The following is a 21937-nucleotide window of genomic DNA, read 5'->3' as shown; positions in this document are numbered from 1 at the left end:
TTTCTGAGGAGCATATATTTATCTCAGTATCCTCATCTCATTTATCTCAATAACCTAAGAGAATTCATAAACTCTAGCTGTAAGGACTCTTGAGGAAATGACGCTCATACTTGTGAAAAAGTTCACTCACTCACTCCTCCATTCATTCATTCAACAAATATTTATTGAGCCACCTACCTGTGCCAAGTTCTGTTCTGGGCACTGGATTACAGCCCTGAACAAAAGATGTTTAAAAGCTTAGGGAGTTATAAGGCATTATCGTATCAGACTTTCACTATATAGAGATTTTTGATAATGTAATGCCTCCTTAAATAGACAATTTGAGATATCTTACAATATAAAAGATCCCTTTAAATGACCATTGAGATAAATAATTATAACAATAGATAAAAAGATTTAAAATCAATTGACAGAAGAATGAGATAAATGGATCAAGAACTTGAAGCAAATTAGTTTCAGTAATAGGGCAACAAATTTAACTCTTAGCTTCCTGGCAGCTAAGACATAGTGTGGGAGGTCAGGGGATAGGGTCATTTGATTCTCATTTTTGGGTAAAAAGAAAGAAAATACATATATTCTGTTAAAAAAATAAAAATTACTTTTTTCTACACTCAGTATTCTAGAATACCTTTATAGTACGTATATGTATCTTTGTGTCAGATAGAGTAGGTAACATGAAAATCAGTGTTTTAACTCTATAATTTTTCAAAAGATGAAGCATTCTTCAAGTAGACACTTCTTAATTGAATCCTAGACCATAACATTCAATTGTGACTCAGTCAAAGCATTTCTGTGCAGAGCTGAGATGGTATAATAAGACTACTGGCACTGCTGGTGATGTAAATTAATATATGGTTGAGATACTCATTAGTGCCATTCATCAATATTTCCAGCTTACTTCCTTCCTGGAATATGGTAGGGTTATACTTTCCCCACACCCTTTAAAGTTTGGCATTGCCAGGACTTCCTTGGTGGCACAGTGGTAAAGAATCCGCCTGCCAATGCAGGGGACACGAGTTTGAGCCCTGGTCTGGGAAGATCCCACATGCCATGGAGCAACTAAGCCCACGATCCACAACTACTGAGCCTGCGTGCCGCAGCTACTGAAGCCTGTGCGCCTAGAGCCCGTACTCTACAACAAGGGAAGCCACCGCGATGAGAAGCCCATGCATCGCAATGAAGAGTAGCCCCCGCTCGCCGCAACCAGAGAAAAAGCCCACGCACAGCAACGAAGACCCAACGCAGCCAAAAATAAACAAATAAATAGATAAATAAATGAATAAATTTATATAAAAAAATAAAGTTTGGCATTGTCTAATGAAATGTGAGTGGAAATTAAACATATGACTTTAAGAGTTCATGTGCATTTTGCTATCTTCTCTGCTTCATGAAAGCCTCTTTTGAGATGAAGCTTACGTCAGTCTGGGTCCTTGAGTGTCTACAATCAACAGACTTTCTTACAACCTATACTGGACATTATAGCATAAGCAAGAAATAAACTTTTGTTGGGTTAAGCCGCTGAGATTAAGGGCTGCATGTTACTCTGGCAACCTATCTCATCCTGACTGATACAGTGATAAAAGCTAGAAAATCTATAGGATTGGCTTACTTCTAATGTTTGTAGAGACCATTCTGTCTGTAATCTTTCACCTAATTGATCACCAAATTTGCATCTAGCTGGATATGCTGCTTGTGTTCATCTGCCTCCCTCAATACTTAGATGTGCATACCTCCAAAAATTACACCATAGACTTTGGTACACAGACTTCCCAAATGGGTAAGAAACTTGTATGGTCAGGATGTATAAGTTTGTGTGGTAATCTACTAAACTTTGGAACTTAATGTTTAAATGCCAGCTGTTCCAAGAAAAGGTTTATCAGTCAGTGGATCCAAGTCAACATATAAGTAATTTTTTTGTCTTTACATGCCAGTGTACTTTGTTATGTATCAAAGAGGGACTCAGATGGTTTGATGTGTATGTGGCAGAGTTGATGAGTTGACCTTCTTTAGTGAAATTTAATAATTTGACTTGCATTCTGCTTTAGTTAGGATACAGACCCAGCTACTATAACAGAGAAACAAATACAAATGCTTAACAAGACTTAAACAAGTTAGAAATCCATTCTTTCTTGCATAATGGTCCACAGGTGAGGACTTCAGAGTTTACAGGGTGTCTCTGCCATTCTGAACACGCAACTTCTATCTCTGGATCCAAGGCAGCTATTCCAGACCATGTCATCTCTTAACCAGTGGAAGGCAAAAAGATCAGGAATGCATAGATGCATTACTTTTTAAAAATCATCTTTATTCCATTTTTATATTCCTCAGTAGAGCCTAGGATAATATTTGTACAGTTACCTATGGCTATGCAACATCCCTCTCCAAAACTTAGTGGCTTAAGACAACAGTGGTTTATTATTTCTCATGGTTTTATGGAATTGGCTGGGTATTTCTTCTGCTGGTCTCTCCTAAGGTTTATAATGTAGCTGCATTCAATTGGTAGGTTGATTAGCGTCTGGGATTAGTAGGACTTTTCTCTCTATAGTGGTCTTCATCCCAGTATCCATCCCAGTATTCATAACAGTTTCCACAGTTAGGTGGTTCCAAGAGAAGAAAAGTAGAAGCTGCAAGACCCTGTCTTCTTTGCCACATCCTAGTGGTCAAAGCAAGTCACAAGACCAGTCCAGATTCAGAGGGTGAGAAAACAGACTCCCCTTTCTGATAAGAAGTGCAGGGAAGTCTTGTAGAAGAAGATTTAGTATGATCCATTGGGGGGCATTATTGTAACAACCTACCATAGTTTGTCCTAGCCCTAATGACTCACATGTCTCCCCCAGGCAGATGTACTCACTTTCCTCCCAAAACCCCCAAACACTCATCTCATCACAGCATCAGGTACTAAGTCACTGATTTCATGACTTCTATCAAGTCGGAGTTCCCTGGATATGGCTTCTCTTGACCCATTGATCTATGACCTAAAGAAACAAGTTATCCACCCCAGCCATTACCCAACGTACAACAGTGAGACAATGACAAGATAAACACAACAGACACCCCAACTCAAAAAGAGAGAAAAGAATGGGAAGCACATAGCAACCACTGGCTCATAGGAATTCTGAAAGCTAGCAAGATTGTTGTTACTAGGGTTCCCTCCTCCACGAGCAATGTCCAGGATAAGGAAGTTTTCTTGATTGAGATAATTCTGCTCCCTACGAGTGGCTCCCTAATCTGTTGTTCTTCTCAGCTGTTGGTTCTACCCTCTAGGCTTCATCCTCTGAGACCTCTGTCCATAAGAACATATCTGTGTTTGCAGCTACATAGCCCTTTCATCCTGCTTTCTGCCCATTTCAAGCTAGGCATGTAACAGTACAGCCCTTGTAATTATCTCCTCCACCCCTGCCTGCCTCTTCCCCATGCTTTTCTGAAACTGTGGCCCAACCGCATCTCTTCCAAATAGACAAGTGCAACATGCCATGAAGCTGGAGTGCATCAAGGGCTGCATCTTTGATGCAATGACTAGGGTACCAGGATGCTGGAAGACATCACTGTGAAAGTAGCCAATAGAATCAGGAGTCAAGGAGCACACCTCTGGTGCAATACCCCAAAGCCAGATAATACAGAGTTGAATCTGAAACTGCAGTTTGTTTGATGCTGAGTGGAAACACCCAGTTGGTAAAGCCACATCTGAGAAATAAAAAAAGGTTGTCCTTAACATCACAAAGTGAGCCAAAATCTTGAGGCTCCCAATTTATCAATATTTTCTTGGACCTCAGCTTTTGGAAGAAGAAATCTTGTTCATTAGGATCTGGCTTCGTGGCTCATTTGAATACCATCCAGCTTGCTGGTGGATGGCATTTGTGATGGAGAGCTCTCTGCTACAGAACAGTAAATATGTTTCTACTTCAACCCAAGTAAATGAGCTGTTGTTGTTTCTTCTGCAATATGTTAAACTCAGATATCTCCAAATGCAGTGTTGGAAAGCTGAGAATTCTAAGTGTGAAAATTGTTAAAGTTTGGACCTATTTTGCCACAAGGCAACATGCTTGTAATAGTTACTAGAACATTGCTCTTTGACAAATACTTCGAAGCTGATTTTCTCAAAGGAGCAGTTTGTGCTCAGGTTAAGTCTCTTGGTTCTTGCCTACAGAGGAGAGACACTGGTGGTGGTAAATATGTGCTGGTACATGCCTCCTGACTGTCTCCCCAACCACACAGCATGCCCCTGAGCCTGCTCTAGGTTCCCTGCGCAGAATGCAAGAAGTCGACGTCTCTGGAAAGGACTAGAAACCCTGTTGCTTACTATGCTGCAGAATGTCTCCTCCACCACCACCTATCACAGGACAAGCAGGTGCACATGCACCTTCCTGGTTTGAGAGGCAGATGCAACACCCCTCTGAAGTGTGGTGGTGGAAGGGGGAGGGGTAGAAACTGGTTCTTCTGGTCACTCAGGCATCCTTTGAACAAAGGTGGCAGTTGGGGAAGAGAATAAAGAGAGAGAGAGTCTTACCTTTTATTTCTTCCTTATCTAGAACATGCAGGGCAAAGGGGAAGTTTTGTTCAACGATATGAATAGTCGAATTGTACTGTGGTTTATTTCTAGTTAAATTACATAAGATTAAATTCTGTCTTTTCCTCAATCATCACGTCCTATAACACCTTCCCAGAGCTTCCTGACTGTCAGGTCAAAGACCTCTAAGACTCATGCTCTCCTGGCTCTATGTCCTTCTTTTTTTTTTTTTTTTTTGCCATGCGCGGGCCTCTCACTGTTGTGGCCTCTCCTGTTGCGGAGCACAGGCTCCAGACGCGCAGGCTTAGTGGCCATGGCTCACGGGCCCAGCCGCTCTGCGGCATGTGGGATCTTCCCGGAACAGGGCACGAACCCGTGTCCCCTGCATCGGCAGGCGGACTCTCAATCACTGCGCCACCAGGGAAGCCCTCTATGCCCTTCTTAATGGTGATAGTTATCAGAGTTGCACGTTTACATTTCTTTGTGCAGGGGTTTGATTAAATGTGTCTTCTCATTCGACTGTGGGCATCGTAAAGGTAGGAACCATGCAGGAATTCTGCTCCCCATCATGTGCCCAGCCCTGGCACCGCCTGGCATGTTATAGGCACTTGTAAATGCTGGTTGAATGAAGAATAAGGACCCGCAACAGGTGATTAGCTAATTGAAGACACCTCCCTTTCTAAAATATGTTTTCCAAAATAAATTCAGTGCTGCTCAGCAAGAAATCATTGTTCTGCATTCTGCTGTGTCTCCTTGAAAAGATATGAATAGCACATGTACACATGTGCACACTCATTAATAATATTAATCATTTTAAAGCTACATCTCCTCTATTAAAAAAAAAGATTAACTATGTGGAATCTAGACATGCTATTAGTTAACTTTGGCCTACTTATTTCTTCCCTTCCTCCGATGGTCTATGATTATGTTTTTCTGTAAATTCCTTACTAGTTCTTCCTCTTCTTCAAGCAGCCCTAAGGTTGCTAAATTACTTGTGCTCATTTCCAAGGTTGTGCTCCTAAGAGAACAGAAAAGCAGTAGGCATCAGGAACCAGGCATAACTTGGAGAAATGGAGATAAAGCAACGCTTGCTTATGTCATGAGCAGTGAAATCTTTGTTGCTTTGATTTGTACCTTCCAACTAAAAGCCAACTAACAAAAATTAAAAGAAGGAAAAGAGGCGCCATCTCTTGCCCTTTCACTCTGAAATATGGGCTTCCAGCTAGGACTCTCAGCTGGCAGCCCAGCTGGTTGCTAATTCAACATGTCCTGGACACCCTATTCATCAAATGATTAGTCATTTTGCTTTTTTTAAAATTTATTTAAATATGGATGCCTTAATACTGAGCTCCTGAAGTCTTTTGCCTTCTCAAGTATCTAACAGCCTACTCTGTTTCTTGGGTCTATAGCAGCCTTAGAATCTACAAACAAGGGTGCCTCATCTCTCTGGCCAGACCAGACCTTGATTATTTTATTTTTATAATGAAAACTGCAGGACCCCAAGAATCAGAGATGGGTCAAAGAGCTTTACTTACCCTTCACTCCCTATCGAATTACCAAAGTTTCTAGAATTCTACCTACAGTTGGGATTCTTCAACTTTCTGAATGCTTCTGGGGCTCAGTCTGAACTGGCTTCTTCCATGAAACAGAACAGTTGATAGAGAGATGCCCTCATCTCGCCCAGGTGAGAGAGCCTAGGTGAAGAAAAGACATTATTCTTACCTCTTTTTTCACTTTCCATGTGGCGGAAATCATAGATCCATGTTTCTCTGGGTTCTATTGATATTATAGAAACATAAAAGAAAAGACAAGTATGACTTCTAATTAAAGAAGACGTCTATCAGGGAATTGGTATGTTTTCCTCTTTTATCGTAGATATGCAGCTTATCTTTTGGAAGGGGCATAGAGGGCTTACCATTTTCTTACGAGCAATTGGCAAAAGATGCTGTTCATCAATTCCATTGATTTCCTTTGAAAGGAAAAATATCTTCACAGGCTAAATAATGTTACAACTTTATTGGGAGGAATTTTCCCAAAGCCCATGATTTTTTCTTTTCCTTTCTGTTTTTTTGGTTTTGCTCTGTTTTTCTAATCTTCAATTCAATTGTCTTTTGCCTTAAAAAATAAGACCAGGGGCTTCCCTGGTGGCGCAGTGGTTGAGAGTCCGCCTGCCGATGCAGGGGACACGGGTTCGTGCCCCGGTCCGGGAAGATCCCACATGCCGCGGAGCAGCTGGGCCCGTGAGCCATGGCCGCTGAGCCTGTGCTCCGCAACGGGAGAGGCCACAACAGTGAGAGGCCCGCGTACCACAAAAAATAATAATAATAATAAGACCAACATATTTTGAATTATTTCCAAAGTAAATAAAAGATGTGTTCACCTTCCTCTTGACACAATGAAGAATGTGTTAAGACTTGCATTAAGTTAAACCTGGTAAACAACGTTGTTGGTTACATTCGCAAATTTGCTAAAAGTAGGTAACTTAAAGTAATGAAAAAAAGCCAGGGATATGATTCAGTGTTGCCAAATTACCAAAGCTATTTGGAGAGCCAGAAAGAAATGCATTCTGATACTGCTGTATTATTTTCACAATAATAGAGGGGAAAAGGAACCTTTGTCTACAGTTACCTTTGACAATCTTCATTAATCTTTAAGATTCTTTATTCTTTATTCTACTAAGAGACTGAATTCACTCAAAAGTCTATAAATATTGGCAGCAAAATTAACTGGTATCCAGATAACCTAATCCATCTTCCCTCTTTAGTGTTAATGGAACTGAGAAGGAAGAGGTGTTTTCTTGGTATGAAATTATAGATGTGTGTGGATTTCCATATATTTGAAAAGAAAAGAGATGTGTTGAAGGGATTGGCAAGATTAGAAAGCAACTGGGACAAGTTTTAGTCTGGCAACCTCACAACTGTTGTGGGGAAAATAGGACTGGGCAGTAGCCCAGGCCACTGGTGTTCCAGGGTTTTGAAGCACTGGGACCAGGTCCCTCTTTTGTTTGTTGGCAGTTACCAGTGTCCATTGGCAGCCCAGCTGGTTGCTAAGAGTTTATAGAATGAGCATCTTGGAGATTTGAAGGTAAGAAGAAGAGGGCAAGGAAGGCAACAGGTGGGAATAGAGCTGTCAGTACGAACTTGACTCTTTCCTCCCAGAATCTTGAGAATGGCAAATAGCCAGAGTCCTCTTATTTGTCCTAACAAAGAACATTCTGTTTGATGGTTTCAAAGATTACCAAATAGCTTCTTAAAACGTACAAGCAAAAACCTATGTTTCTGGCCATCAGAATCTTCTTTATCTGATCTTCCTGATATTGAAACATTTATGCTGAAGAAAAAATCAAGAAGTTTTGAGAAAGATCTGAGAGAGACACCTTATGAAGGTTAAGTGACCAATCAAGTGAATGTGACTTCCAAAGAAATATTAAATCTCTCTTGAGTCTTTCTGAAATGTTCTGTATTTCAGTGCTTTGGTATGAGATACTGGTACAAGAAACAGCTGTGCTGTTTTTCCCAACAGTAAGACCAGATTCCGATGGATCCAGGAGAGCAGCTCACAGAAGAATGTGCCTCCCTTTGGTTTGGATGGCGTGTACATATCAGAGCCTTGTCCCAGTTACTGCAGTGGCCATGGGGACTGCGTTTCGGGGGTGTGTTTCTGTGACCTGGGGTACACTGGTAAGGCTGCAGACATGTCTGATGATTTGTTTGTAAAATATTCGTCTCTAGTTACTATATTTCATGTTACTTCTTCCAAGGAGATAGATTCTGAGTTTATTCTTCTTTAAGTCCTAATTGTAAGAATTTGTAACCCAGGCAAATGAGGTGCAGAGATGTTTTGTAGTTTTGAACTGCCTAAGAAGGAAACACATGACAACACAAATTTCATTCCTAAAGTATATTTATTTATTAGTAATAGTAAAACTAATTAATGTCGCTTGAGTCCGTACTTCATCCCAGGCACTGTAGTAGGTGTTTTTATTTCACCTCATTTAATTGTAGCAATAAATAACCCTATAGTGTAGTACTGTTATTGTCCCTGTTTACGCTTGAGGAAACTGAGACACAGAGAGGTATAGTAACTCTCCCAAGGTCACAAAGCTAGGAGTTGCTGGAGCTAGGCTGCCAACCCTGGCAGCGGAGCTCTTCACCACTTGGCTGCCTGTGCTCTTTACATTGCTTTGATACAAACTGTAATTGTATACATTTAAAGTAAAAATCAACTTATGAAATGATAAACCCAAGACTGCCAAAAGAGCACTTTACACGAGAAGTATTTTCTGACCACAGTCACCCTTGGATGTTGCTACAAGCAAACTGAAAAGGAAGCTGAGATTAAAGAGTAAAATCGGAGACAATATTATAAGCTCCGCAATCTTTTTAGAGAGTTTTTCCTGGAGGGAACTTCAAAGGATCCTTCCCAGCCTTTCGGCGCTCTGCTCTTCATCTGGTGCATGACCAAAGACAAACAGATGTTGGTGCAGGCCTTCTGCAGAGAGTGCTGTCACTCGTGGTTTCAGGGTGTTTCTTGTAAATCTGGGATTAACCCCCCTTATTGATCCACTAATACAAAGAACAAATGAACCCATTTTGTGGTGGACAAAATCTATTTCTCAGTTTACACAGATCCTCTGAGTAACAAGAATCATGGAAATGTGTGGTTCCTCATGTCTCTCTGTTTAAAAATTTAAAATTATAGGAGCAGAATAGTGTTTTTGATGTTAGAAGTGATGGCTGTATTTCAGGCAGATGATTGGGAGATTCACATTTTGATGTGGTTTCTTTCCCCTAACACCTGTGGCAATGCTTCTTTTGCCCATGCACTGAATGTACCTTCCAATGTCTCAGGATTTTAACAAAACCTCTCTCCTGTGTATTTCTTTTCTCGGAAGCCACACAAGGAACCTGTGTGTCTGTTGTCCCTAACCACAGTGAGATGTTCGACAGATTTGAGGGGAAGCTCAGCCCGTTGTGGTACAAGATAACCGGAGGCCACATTGGAACAGGCTGTGGAACACTTAACGATGGCAAGTCTCTGTACTTCAGTGGCCCCGGAAAAAGAGAAGCAAGGACCATCCCTCTGGACACCAGGAATATCAGGTGAATAGTGAATTGGTATACTTCTCCATGAACATAGTACTTACCGTGCCACGTGTTCTAACCTACAACACTCTGTTCTGTTATTGAGGGTTTACATAGTAATGTTTCTCTATATAGATTCTGATATATAAAAATAAAGCATAACTTTATAATAAAATAGGCAGTTTCTGCAAAACTTATACTCCAATTCATTAATCAGCATACAGTCATCACCAAGGCCTGTGTGTCTAATGTATGTCAGCTTGGTTTTCTAAAGTTCTGTGTTATTATGAAGACTATTTGGTGTTAATTTTAATATATTCCAGGAGAAACAAAGAATTTTTTTCAACTTTAAATTCTGTGTCCAAAAATGTCATGACCCCCATTTATCTAAGTTTATTTGTATTCACTTATTGAAAAACTGTTCCAGAAATTTAAAATACCTACACTGACACCTACTGGTAAAATAAATAACTGCTTAGTTTTAAGGGCAAATGAAATAGTAGCACACCTAAAATAAAACTGTGTGTTTTTATTTTTAATCAAACTATTTTAGAATTGGAAGAAAGGAAACTAAATAAATGTTTGAAACTTTTAGACCTTCTTCTCACTAAAATCCGGGGTTCTGTGTCATAGTTTTTCTGCCTCCAATCTCTTTCCCTTCCTTCTGAGTCCTTCTCACAGAGGTGTGCCTGCCATGTAGGTTGGTTTACTGTGGACTGAGGCATGGTTTACATCACACTGAGTGTCAGTTGTGAAAAATTAAACCATCTGAGTCTAAATCAGTAATACAGGTAACTATCTGGCCCTAAACAAATACAGCATTCAACTTTTTTTTTTTTAACAATTTTTTTTGTTATTGTTGGCTACATTGGGTCTTCGTTGCTACGTGCGGGCTTTCTCTAGTTGTGGCGAGCAGGGGCTACTCTTCGTTGCGGTGCGCGGGCTTCTCACTGTGGTGGCTTCTCTTGTTGCGGAACACGGGCTCTATGCACACGGGCTTCAGTAGTAGCAGCACGCAGGCTCAGTAGCTGTGGCACATGGGCCCTAGAGCACGCGGGCTTCAGTAGTTGCGGCGCGTGGGCTCAGTATTTGCGGCACCCGGGCTCTAGGTCGCGCGGGCTTCAGTAGTTGTGGCACACAGGCTCAGTACTTGTGGCTCGCGGGCTATAGAGCATAGGCTCAGTAGTTGTGGCACACGGGCTTAGTTGCTCCGCAGCATGTGGGATCTTCCTGGACCAGGGATTGAACCCGTGTACCCTGCATTGGCAGGCAGATTCTTAACCACTGCGCCACCGGGAGGTCCCAGCATTCAACTTTTTAATGTTAGATTTTTCCTCCTGAGTTTCCAAGGATAGTATCATCTCAATTTAAAGGAATTCCCATTTCAGTGATTTCACTAAATCATATCAGACTGTCACAATGAAGTGGAATTAAACTGTTTCCTTTTGTTTCAGTAATTATTCCAGAATAAAATTAACGGTCATGTTAATTAACGTTTTCAAATGGTTACAGAATTAACTTACTATATAATCTTTGTAGTTTCTGTTTGTCATATGCCCTTCGAATTTAAAAGTAGTACCTAAGAATTATAGGAGTTTTACTTTTTAATGTGTCAAAATACAAAGGGCTAAATCTTCTGAGCTCATCTATTTGTAAGTAAACTGAAGTGTTTTGGGATTTTTTCCCCCAGACTCGTTCAGTTTTATATACAAATTGGAAGCAAAACTTCAGGGATTACCTGCATCAAACCAAGAGCTAGAAATGAAGGTAAGCTGCTATATTTCCATAGAAATTACAGTTACTACTAGCAAATTAGTTCTTTCTCCTCCCAAAGTTTGGCCGGGATTTTGTAAACTGATACACTACCTTAAATCATTCCTTCTCTTCTCTTCTCCATCAATGAGTGGGTAACTACATAGAGCCTTGGTCTCTAAGATTCCTCATCCAGATCCTTAAGCCTGTAAACAGGGAAACCTGTTCCTTTATAACTTTACACGGGAGGAAACAAAATTGCAGAGACTTTGACATTCAGCACGGTGTAGGTCTAGGAACTTGTTTGCATAGGGTATTCCTGAATGCAGATCATACTCTGCTTCCCGCCCGTAAGCATCCTGAGGGTACTGGAATCCTTTGGTGGAAGGAGCAGTTCTTGTAATAATAAACATGAACTTTTACTGGGTACCTACTATATGCAAGGCACTGTACCAAGTGTTCTATCTGTTAATGCATTTAATCCTCACCGTACCTCTTTGCCATAGGTACTATTATCTGTCCTATTTTACACATGTAGAAGCTGAGGCACAGAGAGGTCAAGTAACTTACCCAAGATCATTCAGTCAGTATGTAGGTGAGCAGGGAGTCAAACCACTCATGCTGGCTCTAGAGCCTATGCCTTAACCATCATGCACACTGCCTCTCTCCTTGCCCAGAACTCTACTCTCTCTAGGCATCCATACCATCTTCCGCCTCCGTGATTCAGTGCTGAAAGAAATTCATAAGGCTTGAAACATACATAGGTGGCCTTCAGTTGCTCTACAGATATGACGGGATTCCTTAAGGGACCCCGCATATGAGTTGGTTCCTGGTACAAAATCCATGAGCTTCTCAGATAGGTCTTCCTCCAAACATTGATCTCGTGAATAGCATGTGAAGAATTTTGCAGCTTCTAAATTTGTTATTCTCTCAGGCATGACTATGTAAAACATATTGGCTTAAACACTATAGTACCTGTTAGTCAATAGAGCTACCAATAGCTCTGTTCATCAATTCTAAATGTCCTTGGCCATATCATCAGTAACTGAAAGCTTCCATGACTTTTTCTAAGTATCTCAGTACTTTAGTCTAGGAATTATCCAGATAATCTGTTTACTGAAGCAGCAGTCTAGAAACTTATATAGACTATGTTGCATTTCCTAATCTCTTGAAAAACATTTATTAAGAATCTGCTCTAAGCTAGACACAGTTCTAGGGGGCACCGATACAGTGTCACTGAAAGACGGATGCATCAGTCATGATGAGCTAGGTTATGCTGCAATAACAACCCTCTCAACCTCTGTGGGTTAAAACAAAAAGGATTTCTCCTTTGTGCTGCATCTTCCTCATGGGTCATCTGAGGTCCTCATTCCAGCACCCAGGATCATGAAACAGCTGCTGGGGAGCTTCTGGATGTTGCCAGCCATGTGGCAGAAGGAAAGAGAGTGTGTGGTAAAGGGGACAAGAAATGCAGACTACCACATGCCAGAATGGGAAGAACTAGTGGGGCAATAATGAGCATAGCAGAGAGAAGCCCTGCCCTTAAGGGAACTTACATTCTAGTCAGAGGAGTCAGAAAATCAACAGTAAAGAAAAGAAATAAGCAAGATGTTAGATTGATGAGCTAGACAGAAATAAATAAGCTGATGAGATGGAAAGTAAACTTATGCAGGAGGAGATGCAGATTTCGATAGAATGGTCTGGGAGGGGCCTCACTGAGGAAGTGACATTTCAATTGAAATCTAAAGGGTGAAAAGGAGCCAGCACAGGAGGCACTCAGGGGGAAGTTTTCCAGTCAGAAGAAACAGCAAAGGCCACGAGGTGAAAAAGAGTTGTGGTATTGGAGGAACAGAAAGAAAGCCAGGTGGCCTGGGGCACGTGAAGCTCGAGGAGTGCTTGGGGGTGAGGGGCAGGGGCCCAGTCAGGCAGGACCTTGCTGGCCGTGGTAGGGAGGTGGGGTCGGAAATCCACTGTCGGGGAAACCAATTGGAGGCTTTTAGGTCAGGTAGCGACGTAACCTGATTTAAGTTTTTACAGGATCACCCTGCAGAAACAATATGTAGTTCAAAGCAAAGGAGTATTTCTAGGGCACGTTCTCCGCCCACACAGAGACAGGAGCTTTGAGGGATGCAGAGGTAGATGGGGTCCTGTCCCAAGACATTGCTTACTGATTGGAGAGGCAGAGCATTTAATGTTGTCCTTAACCCTTGTAATAAAATTATTATGTAGAAATAGTCTGTGGTTGGCCCAGGGTAGCAACTGTGTGCATGTGCATATGTGCATGACTCTTCTGAACATGACAAATCTGTACCCCTCTTTGTATATGAGAAAAAAAGACCAACTCTGGCCAGAGTACAGTGGGAAGCAGCCACTTACTGACCTGAAGCTCTGCTTTATACTTAACCTCTGATTACAGATGCTCTTGTCTGCCCTGTTGGGCTTATTCCCTTAGGAGTCCTTTAAGAACACAACTTTTTCTCAACGACTCTGAGCCATTTTCTTGAACTCACTGCTGCCTGTGTAATTTACATCCCACAGGCATTTCTCAGTCTTTTATTGAAAACTGGTTGTTAAAATGTAAATCTGCCTAAATCCTTGAACAAATCTCTTCTAGTGATGAAAGTAACAATTTTTTACATACTCAAGCTGAAGCCTCAATTTACATATTTGGAATTAAAATCAAAATTAGGCTATTTTCAATAAGACTGGGAAGATTGTAGATGGAATTGTAATTTAAAAGGGGAAATGTTTTATGTTCCTTAAACACTCAGTAGATGAGCTAAAATGGATTGGTTTATTCAGATGGACAGTGTTTAGATGACACAGCTAAAGAGGCTCAGTGATTGATATAAAATATGGATATTGCTGTTTCCCTGTCTTGCATTTCTCCATTCTTTCATACTTATCTGCCAGGCACTTAATTGTCCTGCAGAATTGGGGCCCTCATCTCTGTAGATCTTGTGGCTGCCTGAAGGTATAAGTGGCACTCCTGAAAAAGTTAATGAGGAGAAAGGCAGCAAGCAGAAACCAAATGGAGTATGGACCTCTTGAGCTGTGTTTCTCATATTCTTGTGTACATCTGAATCCTTTAGGAGGCTTTCAAATGCAGATTCTGATTCAGTAGGACTTGGGTGGTATGCTGCGTAACAAATTATTCCAAAACTGAGTGGCCTAAAGCAACATCTGTTATCTTCTAGTTTCTGTGAGTCAGGAATTCAAGAGCAGCTTTGCTGGGTGGATCTGGCTCCAGACCTCTCATGAGACTGCATACAAGATAAAAGCCAAGACGGTGCAGTCATCTGAAGACTCAGCCAGGGCTGGAGGATCTCTTTCCAAGATGCTCACTTACATGGCTATTGACAAGAGGCCTCAGTTTCTTTCAGTGGACCCAGCCATAGGCTGCTTGAGTGTCCTTACTACCTGTCAGCTGACTTTCTTCAGAGCAAGACAACCATGAGAGAGCAGGGAAGGAAGTGCAAGCGCCTTTTATGGCCTACTCTCAGAAGCCACACATTGTCGCTTCTACGATATTCTATTAGAAGCAAGTTACTGAGTCCAGCCACACTCAAAAAGAGGAGAATTAAGCTTCACTTTTTGATGGGAGGAGTGTCAAAGAATTTGTGGACATGTAGAAACACCACAGGTAGAGCCACTTCCCAGGTGATGCAGGCACTGGTCCTTGGACCATACTTTGAGTAGAAGGTGCTAAAGGACCACCAGTGAGATTTTAGTCTTGTGATGCTTCATTTCTGGTACTGTATCTGCTTTCTGAATAGGTCACCCAGATAACTATCTAAATTATTCATTTTCTCTCCCTCTCTCTCTCTCCTATGTTATTAAATATAAACCCTATCAAACAAATTAATATCCACAAGAAAAACTATATTTTGAGAAAACATCGAGGGTTGGAGACTGGAGTTTTCTCAGATGCTCCTCACCTTGACTAGAATAAAAATGAGAAAGAGCCTAGCTTCAGTCTTCTTCATGAACTTTGGTGTGGTTCTCTCCCTTCTCCAACACATGGGTCTCACCTCCACCCACTGAAGCTCCAAGTGCGCATGTCTGCACGCATACACAGCATACTGCCTCCCCAGAGAGTTCCTATTCTTTGAGCTGTTTTTATCCTCTCATCAAACACGATGATTTCTTCTATTTTAAATATGGTAGGATTAATTCTCCTGAGATTTCCAATTTTTTTGCATGTTAGTCATTATTATTTCTGGCATCACCCCTTGTCAGATGTGGCGACAATAATTCCATGTAATATCAATTAACCTTAAAAGGCTTTCTTTTAGTTCTATATTTTATCATAATATTTCTTGAAACTTAATTTTAGTAAACTCTTTGCTATGCTACGTGACAGAGGGATTGAGATGTTCTGGGTAGTCAATAATGAGGAAACTAAAAAGTTATTGCAAGAACCATGAATTCTTACAATTACAAAAAGGTTAGGACATAATAAAATTAATATAACCAATACAACTTTATTGAACATACTTTCTGTGAATACTCAGAAAGCACTTCAATATCCCCAGTCATAATTATGAATATGCAGTGCCGGTCTTAGGAATAGAATAGCAATTAGATAGATGCCAAGAAAGCCCTCTGGCCCCCTATCAAGTAAAATATACTTTTTTATTAATTGCTAATGATCATATATATATCCTGTTGATTCCTGCCATTTCATCATTAGCAGTTTTTTCCTTTGCATTCAACATTACCCTTTCCCTGTGTCCTCTTTTAAAAGAAAACTTTTTCTGGGATAGGTAGCAGGAATAGCACACGAAGTATCTTAAACTTTAATGTGCATTTCCCTAAATCACACCTGGTGACAGGCAGAGGGAGGCGGGGTAGAAGGGATAAGTGAAGGGGAAAGGTGACACAGAGAAAGAAAGGTAGAACTAGAAAGGTAGAAAGGTAGAGAAAGGAAGGTAGAACCATCGGATGGGAGTGAGTTCCTCTGCTTTGCTATTTAATAATTTGTCTTTATTCAGTCTTCAGTGACCAAGGTCTGACAAAGGGTGAAGTGCCAGTAAAAATTCTATTCTGCTTTAATAGAATTTCAGATTGGGCTGTGCTTCCCATCTGGTACATTGGTGGCAAAGAGCACTTCTTGATTTTGTACTGGGAGATTGAGATATTTTTTCTGAGTATATAATAATGATATGAGACTTTGTAAAGTTCAGGACAGAATCTAAAATTCAAATATGTAATCTGGAGTGGATTTTTATGTCCCCCTTACCAACCTACTCTTCACTCATACAAAACTGAGTGGTCTTTAAAAGAGCTTATGTGTTTTCCCCGTCCACTTCCTAGGAGTCAGTGCATAGAAACTGTCAAGAAATTGATGAGCCTTCAGGTCTACTAATTCATTGCTTGGAAGTTAGATGAATGTGCCCTCATCCTACGAGATGCAATCTGAAGTTTCTCCTGCAGTCTTGCCATTTCAAATAATACTGTTCCTTGCCTTTTTTGCCTCTAGGAGAGCTGTCTAAGTAACTGGATTTATGTCTTTTAACTCAGGCCTTGTTGTTCAATATTCAAATGACAATGGGATACTCTGGCATTTGCTTCGAGAGCTGGACTTCATGTCATTTCTGGAACCACAGATCATTTCCATCGACCTTCCACGAGAGGCAAAGACGCCTGCCACAGCTTTTCGATGGTGGCAACCCCAACATGGCAAGTTACTGCTCACCCCAAGTTTCCCGGTAGCATTTAGATCATCCAGTTAAAGCCACATTGTACCGTGTGTTTCTTAACTTGCTGTCAATTTCTAGATAATTTGATTGAAAACCACAGTCATAAAGATATTCATATTGCTATATAATGAACCTTCCCTAACTGCCTTTATTCATCTGATTTCAGGGAAGCATTCAGCCCAGTGGGCCTTGGATGATGTCCTTATAGGAATGAATGACAGCTCTCAAGCTGGGTTTCAAGACAAATTTGATGGCTCTTTGGATTTGCAAGCCAACTGGTATCGAATCCAAGGAGGTCAAGTCAATACGGACTGTCTCTCTATGGATACTGCTCTGATATTCACTGAAAACATAGGTATACATTTTCACCAGATAAAGGGAGAATATTTAATTAACTGGAGGATTAAATTACCTAAAACCCAAGAGCAGATTCTCTAATGCAAAACTGTGTACATAACTGCCTGTACTGAGGGGGGGATCTTGGAAGTAAAGACCGGTGTCGTCCTTTAATGTAACTTGTTGAGCCCAATAACAGTTTTTGCAGGAACTGTCTTTCATGGCATGCATAATATGACTAAGGTTTCTTAAAAGTGGGGCAAAAGTACCTATCTGAAAACATTCCCATGTCTCATAATTTGCAGAATTACAATTTGCAGACTCTCTATTAGCCTGTCTCAAGGTGGTAAAGCTTTTCAAGTTAGCAGCCTTCCATATTTCTGAGTCTATGCTAACTAGATAAAAATAGTCAACATGAGATGAAAAGCCAAAGCACATGTGAGACACTATAGATAAGACATGATTTTTGTTTGCCACTGAAAGCATGATGAGCAGAAACACCAAATAAGAGCACGATTATGTGCTGCCATTAAACTTTTCCTTTTTTGTAGGAAAACCTCGTTACGCTGAGACCTGGGACTTTCATGTGTCAGCATCAACTTTCTTGCAGTTTGAAATGAGCATGGGCTGTAGCAAGCCCTTTAGTGACTCCCACGGTGTACAGCTCCAGTATTCTCTGAACAATGGCAGGGACTGGCATCTTGTCACCGAAGAGTGTGTTCCTCCAACCATTGGCTGTCTGCATTACACAGAAAGTTCCATTTACACCTCCGAGAGATTCCAGAATTGGAAGCGGATCACTGTCTACCTTCCACTCTCCACCATGTGAGAATTGTCATTTGGCTACATGTCAGAACTTCAGTTTTCTGTCACCTAATTGGGAAATATGATGCCGCTTGGCAATTCTATTCCTCTTTCATGCTAATCATGCATGGAGTATACCGGCGGGGGGGGGGGGGAAGAAAAGTTCAAGGTGCTTGGGTAACAATTTTTAAATGTGGTTAAGAGTTCCGAGAGTTTGCCAAGGCTGAACTTTTCTGTTCTTCAGCAACGTGAAGGCTGCCCACCAGATTCAGTTTTTAAACTGTTGTAAAAACAAATATCTACCCAATAACCAGACTGATACTTATCCACATGAAGCAGTTTGTGAAATCATCACATGTGGAAGAGTATCCTTAGTTGTTTGGGGTTTTTTTTAATCTCAGTACCGGAATAAGAGTAAAAGGTTCGTTCTTTTGGGATGCTCGTATCCGTTTACATCTTTCTTCCCCTCCACAGTATTTCAGATCGCATTCAGGTGTTATATTAGGGCTTACAGCAGGCTCCCACTTTTGTGGTTTAGGCATTTGCATAGTTTGGGGATCTTTCTAGGAACCAGTGTGTACTATGGTGGGTGGTAGAGATTGTACCATCCTGGGGCTGCTCCCCGCACATCCCTGTATCTCCCTCCCACTGCTCTGCTCTGAATTGTAGGCAGATTGGCCTCTGTAAGCTGCATTTGCCAGCTGCATGTGTTTGCTGGCTTCCTGATAGATTGAGAGAGTAGCAGATACTGGCAAGAAATTGGAGGGTGGAAATAAAGTTAAACCAGGGTGTTCCTTCCCCTCCCTTTCTATCTCAAGTGCATCTTGGCCAACTTCAGCAGCTCCAGCTCCCCCGAGACGTCCTTCCATGTGACACTGGCCCCTGTGCACTAACCTCATCTCCTCTTGTGTCCCTCCATCTTTGGACTTGTAGTGCTTCCTGACTTTGTTAAACTCTGGTTTCCTCACTGCCCCCATGCTCTGCCATGAACTGTGCATCCAATTCCTTGTGTTAAATTCCCTCTGTGTTAAATATTTACAGTGGTTTCCATTTTCCTGGTTCAATTTGGATTCAGAGAGGCACAAACAAGTGACAGAAAAAAAAAATACAGGAAATCAAAGCGTTTTAGTATATAACCCAAAATAGTTTCCTGTGGACCCCAGAGCTTTAAAGAGTGCTAACTTGTAGCTCATTTATTCACTTTATTTTTATTCAACAAACATTTATTGAATATCTATTATGTTTTAGATCTCCGACACAAAATGAATAAGTTGATGCCAGGATCCAAATATATTATTTAGGGTAACAGGTATCTAAACAGTTACGTTATAAAATGATAACAGAAGCAAAACCCAATGATATTATTGAAACACAGGGAGATACTACCTAACTCAGTTTGGGGAGATTGGAGGGAGATTTCTGGAGGAGCTGATGCCTGAGCTGAGTCTAAATGAGTGAGTAGAGCTTGTCTGAGTGAAAAGGGCTCGTTGCGGGGCAGGGGGATATGTGCTGTTGTAAACCGAAATAGAATCCCAGAGGCCAGAAGAAACATGAGTTTATGGGGAAATGCAAGGATTCCATGCTATCAGAATATAATTGTGAGGCAATAGGGGAAGATGAGGCAAGGGAAGAGGGCAGACGATGAAGGGGCCGTGTATTTATTAGCAGTTTGGCCTTGACATTGCATGTGTTGGGGAACCATTTCAAGGGTGTTAAGCTGAGTGTTGATGTGACTAGATTTCTGTTTCAGAGCCACCATGCTGGCAGCTGTGTTGCACTGAAGGAGAACTTGTGTAGGGGAAACTATAGCACTTGAGATTTTACTGTTGAAATTCCACTTCAAGTCAACTGTGTTCTACTTTCCAAATAACTAACAGATTTCTACTGTGCAATCTGTTCCTAACTGAGAGACTGCTGTTTGGTAAGGCTGCACATATTTCTGGATAAAGTGGTCTTCTGACGGTATATTCCAAATAACAGATTGCAAATATATAAAAAACATGGGAGTACATCACATCATTCTAGCCCTCACCTTTAAGGGAGCCAGACCCTCAGGAACCAAAATAGAGGCAGAAGTTGGATAGGGCTTCCATTTCCTACCTCAGAAACCATTTAGGGAACAGTAGAACAGAGACCTCATGGCAAGACCTTTGTAAGATTCCAACTTATACTCATGTTTATCCTCCTCAGTCTCTTTCCCAGTACTGAAAAGTAGTAAAAGCCTGAAAGCAAAAACTAAGGTTCTGCATGTAGTTCAAACACAGAATAAATTGATAGTTCAAAGTAACTCTCCCATCTCACATGTGTTCAGAGGCTCTTGTGTGAAAGAAATGGTGAAATATTTTTAAAGTATGTTTTCTACTCTCCTGTTTGTGGGTCAAGAGTAAACAACATCCATTACTTGGTATGAAAACAAAGTGTCTCAAATAAAGAGGGACCTGGAACCCAGAGAGGGCACTTTAAAGGGAAAGAATTAAAATAAATGTTTTTGTGCTTTGAAGGTTACCATTCAAACCAAGTGTGGTTTATTTTGTTTTGTTTTTTTTTTTGGTCATTTCCTTTTGTTTGTTTGTTTTTGTTTAGCTCTCCCAGGACCCGGTTCAGATGGATCCAAGCCAACTACACCATGGGGGCTGACTCCTGGGCTATTGATAACGTTGTGCTGGCCTCGGGGTGCCCTTGGATGTGCTCAGGACGAGGGATTTGTGATGCTGGACGCTGTGTGTAAGTTAATAAAACTGACAGTTTCTTCCTTTGTAATGCAGAGATAAAGATGGCTTCTTGATCTCACGACAAATAATGCCTTTTCTCCACTCATTTTTTTCTTAGGTGTGACCGGGGATTTGGTGGAACCTACTGTGTTCCTGTCGTTCCTCTGCCCTCGATTCTTAAAGATGATTTCAACGGGAACTTACATCCCGACCTTTGGCCTGAAGTATATGGTGCAGAGAGGGGGAATCTGAACGGTGAAACCATCAAATCTGGAACATCGCTCATTTTTAAAGGGGTCAGATAAGATTCTTCTTCACTACCACTGAATTCCCTACTTCACTCTCTGCTCCACACATATGCATTACTGTCCAGATGATGTATTATTTTATATATAGTTATTGTCTTCTAGGACATATCATGGTTTTAGAAGTCAGGATAGTGGTGGTTTGGGCAGAAGAAAATGAGGTATAAATTGGAAGAGAGGATTAGGGGCCATCTGGACTGCTGGTAATGTTCTGTTTCCTGAGTTGTATAGAAACTACATAGCTGTGTTCCTTTGTGATAATTCCATCATGATTTGATACTTTCCTTTATGTAATTTATATTTCAGTAAAAAAGGTTCCATAAGGAACATGAATATGTTCGTGTCAACAACAACAACAACAAATGTTTCCTCTTATATTCATTGCCGTCACTTTTTATGATCACTTAGGCATAAAATTTTTCCTTTGCTTTGGTAATCAGACCTTCTTTACTCTCTGCTGGAATTATACATGTAAAAATTATATATATACTGCTTCTAGAATCTTGACTTCTAGAATGTAGCATTTTATGTGTAATTAAGTATCTAACTTAGAATATTTTTTAATTGATTTTACGGAAGGTCTTTGCTTTTTCCTTTCACTTTCTTTCTTTTCCTCCTACCAGTACAACCATTTGGTGACTTTAAGAAAACCAAACATTTAAGCCAAGTTAAATAACATCCTCAAACATCATTAGTGTATTTTTTGTATTTCAACCTAGATGTTGGTTAGAGGGTT

At 40.9% G+C, this 21937-nt stretch overlaps 1 protein-coding gene across 1 annotated transcript in view; it reads left to right on the top strand.

Annotated features, from left to right (window-relative positions):
• RELN (reelin) overlaps window positions 1-21937 on the top strand; it is a 532619-nt gene that overhangs the window by 430067 nt on the left and 80615 nt on the right. Inside the window, exons 29-36 of the mRNA XM_081244879.1 lie at window positions 8030-8187; window positions 9402-9609; window positions 11282-11358; window positions 16867-17025; window positions 17212-17400; window positions 17933-18206; window positions 20769-20909; window positions 21015-21192. Of these exons, the coding sequence (XP_081101005.1) occupies window positions 8030-8187; window positions 9402-9609; window positions 11282-11358; window positions 16867-17025; window positions 17212-17400; window positions 17933-18206; window positions 20769-20909; window positions 21015-21192 (1384 nt within the window). The remainder of the gene's footprint in view (window positions 1-8029; window positions 8188-9401; window positions 9610-11281; window positions 11359-16866; window positions 17026-17211; window positions 17401-17932; window positions 18207-20768; window positions 20910-21014; window positions 21193-21937) is intronic.

Source organism: Mesoplodon bidens, assembly GCF_964165515.1.
Source record: "Mesoplodon bidens genome assembly, chromosome: 9".
Lineage (NCBI taxonomy): Eukaryota > Metazoa > Chordata > Mammalia > Artiodactyla > Ziphiidae > Mesoplodon > Mesoplodon bidens.
This window is presented reverse-complemented; position numbering and strand designations above follow the sequence as displayed.